Source organism: Corapipo altera, unplaced genomic scaffold (genome assembly GCF_003945725.1).
Source record: "Corapipo altera isolate COAL_440 unplaced genomic scaffold, ASM394572v1 0, whole genome shotgun sequence".
In the NCBI taxonomy this organism is placed as follows: domain Eukaryota; kingdom Metazoa; phylum Chordata; class Aves; order Passeriformes; family Pipridae; genus Corapipo; species Corapipo altera.
This window is the reverse complement of record NW_020884872.1, coordinates 63,476,014-63,484,808: the sequence shown is the minus strand read 5'-3', so window position 1 is coordinate 63,484,808 and position 8,795 is coordinate 63,476,014. Positions and strand designations below refer to the sequence as shown.

General features: G+C 44.2%; 1 protein-coding gene across 1 annotated transcript; it reads left to right on the top strand.

Annotated features, from left to right (window-relative positions):
• The first annotated feature begins 404 nt into the window (after positions 1-404).
• On the top strand, positions 405-5,649 carry PCDH20 (protocadherin 20). The gene is made up of 2 exons (XM_027650389.1): positions 405-474; positions 1,562-5,649. Exons 1-2 carry the CDS (start codon positions 424-426, stop codon positions 4,253-4,255), a joined length of 2,745 nt encoding a protein of 914 aa, XP_027506190.1. The 5' UTR covers positions 405-423; the 3' UTR covers positions 4,256-5,649.
• Positions 5,650-8,795: the final 3,146 nt, after the last annotated feature.

The window sequence follows — 8,795 nt, the reverse complement described above, 5'->3', positions numbered from 1 at the left end:
CTCAGTTTCCAGAGGGGGGCACGTTCTTTCCCTGTTCCTGGCGCTGCCCGCGGGCGCGCACTCAGACACACTCGCACGGCCTCTCTCCCCGGTGTGGCCGCGCCGCCGGGCTCAGCGCTGCCCGCTGCCCGCCCGCCCCGCTCCCTGACCACTGACCGCTCACCGCGGCGCTGCCGCAGCCTCCGCCCTCCTTCCTCCTCCCAGCCGTGCCCGTGACTGTTCCCTCGCTCCTGCCCTCCCCTCCGCGGCGGAGCCCTCCCGAGCGGAGCGGAGCGGAGGAGGAGTGTCCTGGGCGGCGCGCACAGCCCAGCCCAGCGCGGCGGCGGCGGGGGAATGTGCAACCGCGGGGAGGAGAAGCGCCGGGCGGGCGGCGGAGCGGGCGGGCTGCGGGGGCGCAGCCGGCGGCGGCAGCGGCGGCCGGGCATGGGGCCCCCGGGCGGTCGCGGCAGCCCCACCGCCCGCGGCAGCCTGCAGGTGAGGGCCGGGCGGAGCGAGGGGGGAAGTGCCGCGGCCGGCCACCCGAGCCCGACTTCGCACGCAGCAGCGAAATCGGCAACGAATTGGCAAAAAAAACCACACCACAAAACAACCCGAAAAACCGTATAAACGTGTATATGTTTATTGGGTCTTTTTCTCTTGGATCCGATCGCCAAAGATCAGAGCAGCCGTGAAAAGTTTATTTTTGTTGCTGCTGCCGAAGCGGGTTGTGACAGAGCTGCGAAAAGGGGGAATGGGTGATTAGAAAGAGGGGAAGGAGGAAAAATTTCCTCCGTGGGGAGGATGCCCGAAGTTACTTTCGGGGAGCCCCTTTCCATTTGTGAGGAGTGGGCGACGCGGACGCCAACGCGGGCAACTTTTCTCCTCGCAGCCCCTCCGCGGCTCCGCTCTGCAGCTCGTGTTTTCCGCCGGCAGCAGAGGGGACCCCGAGGGGCGGCCGGAGATCTGTGGCGGCGAGGCTGGAGCCTCTGGCGCCGCAGTCGCGGGACGCAGGGACCCGCCTGGAGCACTGCACCTCCGCCGGGACCCGTGCGGGCTGCGAAGTGCCTCCGCTGCACCGCGGGCCCCTGGGCATGCGGAAAAACAGGTTTCGGGACGGGGCATGGGGTAGGGGGAGCAAGGGACGCGTGTCACATTCCTGCTCTGGTAGGGGAAGAGAACGAGCAACTGTTTGGGAGTGCGCAGTGGGTTGCCCTCGTTTGGGATGCGCTTGTGGTGGGGCGGGGAGGTGCTGCTGGTGAGAAAGGCGCGAGCTTGGGTCGGAGGGAAGACGGAAGATGGCACCTCGGGGCGCAAGTGCTGCTGGGGGGCGGGGGGAGTCACGGTGCCTCCGGGCCATTCTAGCAGTGCGTATTTGCTGTGGGGAATGCAGCTGGTGTTGCCTGGAGGGTACAGATGGTGATGCCCTGGAAGTAGCTGCTGTACTGGAAGGAGATGGTGGGGAGAGGGAGGATGACTTCATGTTGCAGATGCAGCACTCTCTGCTCGAAGTGGCAGTGGGAGAGGCAGTGGGCAGGGGGAGGCGCCATCCCTTCCTCACACACGTGTGCCTCTCTCTTCTCAGCACTTGCTCCTCTTCTTGCTCTTCGTTGGGCCGTTCAACTGCTTTGCCAGTTACAGCCGTGCGACCGAGCTCTTCTACAGCCTCAACGAGGGGCTGCCTGCTGGGGTGCTGATCGGCAGCCTGGCCCGTGACCTGCGGCTCCCAACGGCTGGTGGGCAGCACCCTGTGGCCCCGCGGCCCCCACTCTCCTTCACTCTGGCCTCCCATGGCTTGGGGGGACAGTATGTGCAGCTGGACAACCGCTCTGGGGAGCTGCACACCTCGGCCGTGGAAATCGACAGGGAAGCTCTATGCGTGGAAAGCAGTGGGGCCACCGTCTTTGGATCATCTGCCGTATCCTTTTCGTCCCCCTCATCCGAGCCATGCCTACTGCTGCTGGATGTACTGGTACTGCCACAGGAGTACTTTCGCCTGGTGAAGGTAAAAATTGCTATTCGTGATGTCAACGACAATGCTCCCCACTTCCCTGTTCCCCACATCCATCTCTCGGTGCCCGAGAATGCGCCTGTGAACACCCGCCTGGCTATTGAGCACCCAGCCCTTGACCCTGACATGGGTACTAATGGTGTCCAGACTTACCGCCTGCGAGATAACTATGGTGTCTTCACCCTGGATGTGGAGGAGAATGAGAGTGGGGAGAGGACTCCCTACCTGATTGTTATGGGGGCACTGGACAGGGAAACACAGGAGGAGTATGTCACAGTCATCGTTGCTGAGGATGGGGGCACGCCTCCACTCGTGGGCAGTGCCACCCTCACTATTGGCATCAGCGACATCAATGACAACTGCCCGCAGTTCAATAACTCGCAGCTCAATGTCACCCTTTATGGGAATTCCAGCATAGGGACACATGTGGCTACTGTCCACGCAGTAGACATGGACCTTGGATCCAATGCCCAGGTCACCTACTCCTACAGCCAGAAGGTCCACCAGCCATCCAGAGACTTGTTCCATCTGAATGAAAGCACAGGAGCCATCACACTCTCCACTAAAGTTGATGGGGACACTCCAAAACTACACAGGCTGATCATACTGGGCAATGGCCCTGGATGTATCCCTGCCGTGATCACAGTTCTAGTGACCATCATCAAAGTCATGATGAGGCCACCTGAAGTTGTCCCTCGTTTCATAGCTAATGAAGTGGAAGGGGTGGTTTACTTAAAGGAATTGGAGCCTATCAACACACCTATAGCATTTTTTACCATCAAAGACCCCGATGAAAAATATAAAGTCAGTTGCTATTTGGATGGTGATGGGCCTTTCAGACTTTCACCATACAAACCATACAACAATGAATATCTGTTGGAGACCATAAAGCCTCTGGACTTTGAGACACAGCAACTGTATGAAATTTCTGTAGTTGCATGGAATTCAGAAGGATTTCGTGTCAACAAAGTAATCAAAGTACAGGTCCTGGATGACAACGACAATTCACCAGTTTTCTCTGAACAGCTGATAGAATTGTCCATTGAGGAGAACAATGTTCCCAATGCTTTTTTGACCAAACTACATGCTACTGATGCTGACAGTGGAGAAAGAGGGCAAGTGTCCTATTTCTTAGGTCCTGATGCCCCTTCCTATTTTGCTTTAGATAAAACCACAGGAGTTCTTACAGTTTCCACCCAGCTGGACAGAGAAGAAAAAGAAAAATACAGATATACTGTCAAAGCAGTAGATTCTGGCTTCCCTCCAAGAGAATCAATAGCAACGGTTGCCATCACTGTATTGGATAAAAATGATAACAGTCCAAGATTTATAAATAAGGATTTCAGCTTTTTTGTGCCAGAAAACTTTCCAGGTTTTGGTGAAATTGGAGTTATAAGTGTCACAGATGCTGATGCAGGACAAAATGGGTGGGTTGCCCTTTCGGTTCTGAATGGAAGTGATATTTTTGTCATAGATACTGGAAAAGGAGTTTTGAGAGCTAAAGTCTCCCTGGACAGGGAGCAGCAAAGCTCCTACGTTCTGTGGATTGAAGCAGTCGATGGTGGTGATCCTGCCCTGTCTTCCACAGCAAAAATAACTATCCTTCTTCTGGACATTAATGATAACCCCCCTTTGGTCTTGTTCCCTCAATCTAATATGTCTTACTTGTTGGTCCTTCCTTCTACCCTTCCTGGCTCTCCCATTACTGAGGTCTATGCTGTCGATAAGGACACTGGCATGAATGCAGTCATAGCTTACAGTATCATAGGAAGAAGAGGTCCTCGACCTGAGTCATTTAGGATCGACCCCAAAACTGGTAATATCACCTTGGAAGAGTCACTGATGCAAAATGACTATGGCCTCTATCGACTGCTTGTAAAAGTTAGTGATCATGGCTATCCAGAACCTCTCCATTCCACTGTCATGGTGAACCTTTTTGTCAATGATACGGTTAGCAATGAGAGCTACATTGAAAGTTTGTTAAGAAAGGAGCCTGATATCAGTATAGAAGAAAAGCAGCCACAAATATCCGTAGAGCCTACACATAAAAAAATGGAGTCAGCATCCTGCATGCCTACCTTGGTAGCTCTTTCAGTAATAAGCTTGGGTTCAATTGCTTTAGTAACAGGGATGGGCATTTACATTTGTTTAAGAAAAGGGAAAAGGTATCACAGAGCAGATGAAAACTTGGAAGTACAAATCCCATTAAATGGAAGAATTAACCTGCACATGTTGGAGAAGAAACCAGTGGAGATTTCTAACATTTGATGTTTCTTTGTGTGTAAATCAACCATCTGAAAAACCCTGGACAACACTGAAACACCTAGCCATGATTTTTATTGACAGAGGTTGCAATGAAGGACTGATAATTTATAACTTAATAATATTATAATTGTAAATAGCTGTTTACAGTTTTTTAAATTCAAATTCAGTGTACAGCTTTTTTATGAAATGTTAGTAACTAACAGCTAGCACCCTGACTATTAAGACGTGGACATCATTTCCAGCTTTCATAAATCAATAAGATCAGTGAACATAAAAAAGGGGAAGGTAAGATGATTGTTTAAACTCAAGATTTAAAAGTCTTTCTAACCACAAGAGGGCATCAGATGCTCCTGAGCAGGGAACTGTTCGAGGTACTGTCCATGAGATAAACAGAGTATATTTTAAATATATTGATTTTAATATAAAATACCTGTTGGCATGCAGACATTTAACTACTACAAAAATAATGTCTGTCCCAACGTATGTATAATTAAAAGAATAAAGATGTTAAAATGCACTAGTAATAAAAAACAGAATGTTTATTACCTCACAAGTAAAGCTTATACAGTAGGATAGAAGAGGCATTAACAAGAAGTGCAATTCCTGTTGAGCAAGAATGCGAGATATTGTAATGAGAATCTGAACTGCTGTGACATATCATCTTTCATTTTTCTCTAGATTTCACCCTCATTATCAATTGCTGCAGCAATCTGCTGGTCATTTTTATGGAAAAGTTATATTTAATATTTCCTACAGCAAATAGCGACAGAGCCCCATGCTCATCCTCATAAACATGCCAGATGCAAGGAAGCAAGGGAATGGCTAAATCTTTAGTTATCACAAGAGTGGTGATATTTTTTGTACTTTGAGCAATCTGTCAGTAGTACTCCATCAGTTTGGTTGTGTAATAGATTATTTTCATGTGTTACTTTGGAATCTGATCTGCCAGATGGAAACAAAAATCACTTCATATTCTGAGGAATTGTAGGACTTTGTTTATTCTGACTGTTGCTCCTTTCTGGATTGGTATTTCATGTGAAAGATCTTGTTTCTGACTTTTGGCGACCATTCCTGGCTCCTTTTCATTGGCTTTGATTTTGGATTAGATCCAAAATCTAACTTGTAAGGCTGGTGGCATATTTCCTTAATGATTTATTCTTTGCTGTATCTTCTGCAACAAAGCAGCAATTTTAACAGTGATGTGTTACTTTCACTTCATTTTAAGAGCTGAGAACTATCTTTTGTATGATGATTGCATCAAATTTCTCTGTGTGAACAAGATAAATTAGTGTTATGCTTAAAACTGATTATTTTGATTTCTGGCATCATATGTCTGTAATGTACCAAGAGTGTTTATATGTCTGCAAATTAAAGCTATATATTTTCATAATAACTTATTCTCTGTTTCCTAGAATTTTAATTATAAAAAAATATTATATCAGTTGTAAGAAATGCATATTTCACAAATGCCTAGGTGCTGGCTTTCTTGTCTGACATGTCATAATAATTCCCCAAATTAGTATGCTTCAAAGTTATTAATGACAGTTTGTGCTGTACTTTTTGAAATTATCAGCAAAGACAATCATATTTGAGCTGATGCTGAAATGGTGTCTCAGCTCATACCTGTTTTAAAAGTAGGGAATGCAATTTCAACCAGTTTTTGATTTTCCTCTCCGTGACTGGCACATTACTTCACCTTGAACCTATTGAAATGTTGGAGCTTCTTATAGATATTGGTTCTACTTAGCCTAAGTAAGTGTATTAACATGATACCCATGTTTTTCCATTCTAGCTATGGGGAAAAGGCTGTTTTTCCAGGTTAGAATATTTTCTGTTTATGCATGATTTGATAGCTGTGTTTCATGAAAAACTAATTCAGCCTGTCAGAGCTTTTTGGTCAATCACCTTTTTTTTCTTTATTTTCATATTATCAAAATATGAAAATGGTGTGTATCTCTGAAATGGTGTGCTGCAAAAAGACATTGTTTCTTATCTCTGAAGAAAAAATACGTTGTATCTTCAGGCTTCGGTATTAGGCATGCTCTGTATTGCTGTGGTAAGGAAGCTCGGTACTCTGCATTTTTCTCTTCAGTAAGGAAGCAAGGTAACTGAAAGACAGGATTCTTTTTATTGCTCCTCTCTTACTTGAATTAGCAGTCGAGCCTACTCTCAAGACAGTTTAAACAGGAGCAAACTCAAGACTTAAGAAATACAATAAAACCATAAACCTGATCTCTCAGTGTGTGTCCATGAGACACTAGACACATAACATGCTTTTATTCAGGTTTGACAAATACATAGTCTTGATGCTGTTTGATTAAGGTGTGTTTAAACATGCTGGTTTTGTTGCTTTTTTTGTTTGTTTGTTTAGTTCAAGCATGTTCCTAATATGTAATAAAATGTACTGTTATGAGCCTGTTAAAACCAAAGTACTGCTCATGAAGCATTTCACTCATAATTTTCTACACATTTAAAGAAAATGGGTTTAAAATCATACTTTCAGTCATATCATACACACTGTTACTTGTGAAAAAGGCTTTATAATTAATAAGACCTCACAGAGCACATTTTTGCCTCCCTGGGAGTAGCCTTTATGTAGGTAATGTCACTGAAAATGGCAAAATGTGCAGTGAACTGTTTGGATTTTTTTTTTTGTTCCATATTTTGTGTTACTTAAAAAACATACAGCTGCAAGTAATAAACATGATAGTTAAGCCTGCGATGTTAAACCTAACAGTGATTAAAAATACCAAAACAGGAGTCTTAAGTTCATAGAACCCGGGATTTTCTTCCTAAAAAAAAGTACTCTTTCTCACTTGTAGAATTCTTGGTGCTGGCTGAATAGCAAACATTTCTGTGATGTTGCTGTTTCCAAAGTATCCCTTACCACAGTCCTTTTCACATGAAAACACATTTTTAATGAGTATAACTAAAGTAAATTAGATATAAAAGGCCTATTTTACCACCACCTTGTGCAGTGCACTTGCCAAAATATATGCAAATCTTGTCGTCAGTGGTAGTTGAGCTGGCACAAAAATAAATGTCTTATTCATTTACAGTATCCATTGAACAATATTAGGGTGAGTGGATGCCCCTTGTTCATTTTTATAAAAAATGAGGTTGTCTTAGGTTTTGTATTGCCAAAGCTTCCTAAACTTGCCATGCAAACACTTTTTCATTAGAATTAACAAATTAAAAAAATGAAAGACAAGAAATGGGCAGTGAGCCCAGTGGCAGTGGACAGAGAAAATCAGTCTTCTCTTTCTGCTTCATTTTATTCTTTCTAAAAGAACTCTTTGAAGTTACTGTTTTGATGAGAAAGTGACCTAACACCTGGCTGAATATCAATAAAGGATGAGATTAAAAGGATAGAAGGAGAATTAGAGCACATTACTTTTTCATATGTCAAAACTCAGAAAACAATTAATCTTGTGGCCTTTTATGTCCATTTTTCAGTATCAACGTTCAAATATGCAACTGTGCCAGAGTCTGCTGAGAAGAATGTGAAAAGTTCCCACTATCTTAACAAGACATCCAACGAGAAGCACAGTGTTAGCAAAACCTGGCCTCTCTGACAGCCGTGACAAACTCTCAATTGCTGACTAGGGTTTCATTGCAAGTTTTCTGTCCCTAACTGCTGTTTTGGGATGATTTCATTAAAATAGTCAAACACGTGAAGATGATGTGTAGGCCATGACTAGTATTTTACCTCCTGGTTCAAAGCGATGAACTTTCAGGTAGCAGTGGCCTGCATCACAGAAATACCTTGCAGTTCATCATAAGTGGACATATGCAGCGTGTCTGCCACAAAGAAATCATCAGCTGAATGTGCCAACTGTTTCTGTTCATGATTCAGGTGTATTATCAGAGCCAAGCTGGAAGCTGACTGCCATGTCCCTTGTACTGTGCTTGTCAGCATGTTCTCGCAGTTTCTACATACATTCTTCTCACCCATGTAACTTAGAGAGAAAAACAAAGCATAACAATTAATTATCGAATATTAGTCAGCTAAAACAAAAAACTTTGATTTAGACCATGTTACTTCAGAGCTGGAGTTTGAGGAGCTAAGCAAGTTCATGTCCCTCACCAAAATAGTTTGAGTTTAAAGGAGGTGTCTAGTGAAATTTAAAGTGGAAATAAAGAGATTCAGCACCCCCACTTCCTACAGAGTAGGATCCTATACTTTTTATATGAGTAGTAGTTGCTCAGACAGATAAAAGTTGCACAAGTTAGGTTTATGCTTTATTTTAATAGTATGGGAAATGTTTTGAGGAAACTATTTGAAAGTTTCTAACTTAAGTTCCAAACATGTTCCTCAGAGTTATGAAATTTCAAATTATTTGCAACATGTCATAATTTACAGGTTTTTTAATTAAAGCATGTGCAAAGATACCTATACGGGCAGTGTTGATATTTCCTTTTCTGTCTCTGTACCAGAGTGAACCATCAGAGAAGATAAAACTGCCATCTGCATTCTAAGATGGCAGGATTCAAAGATTTTGGCTCATAAACTAATATGAAAGTATAATGTTATAAAATATAA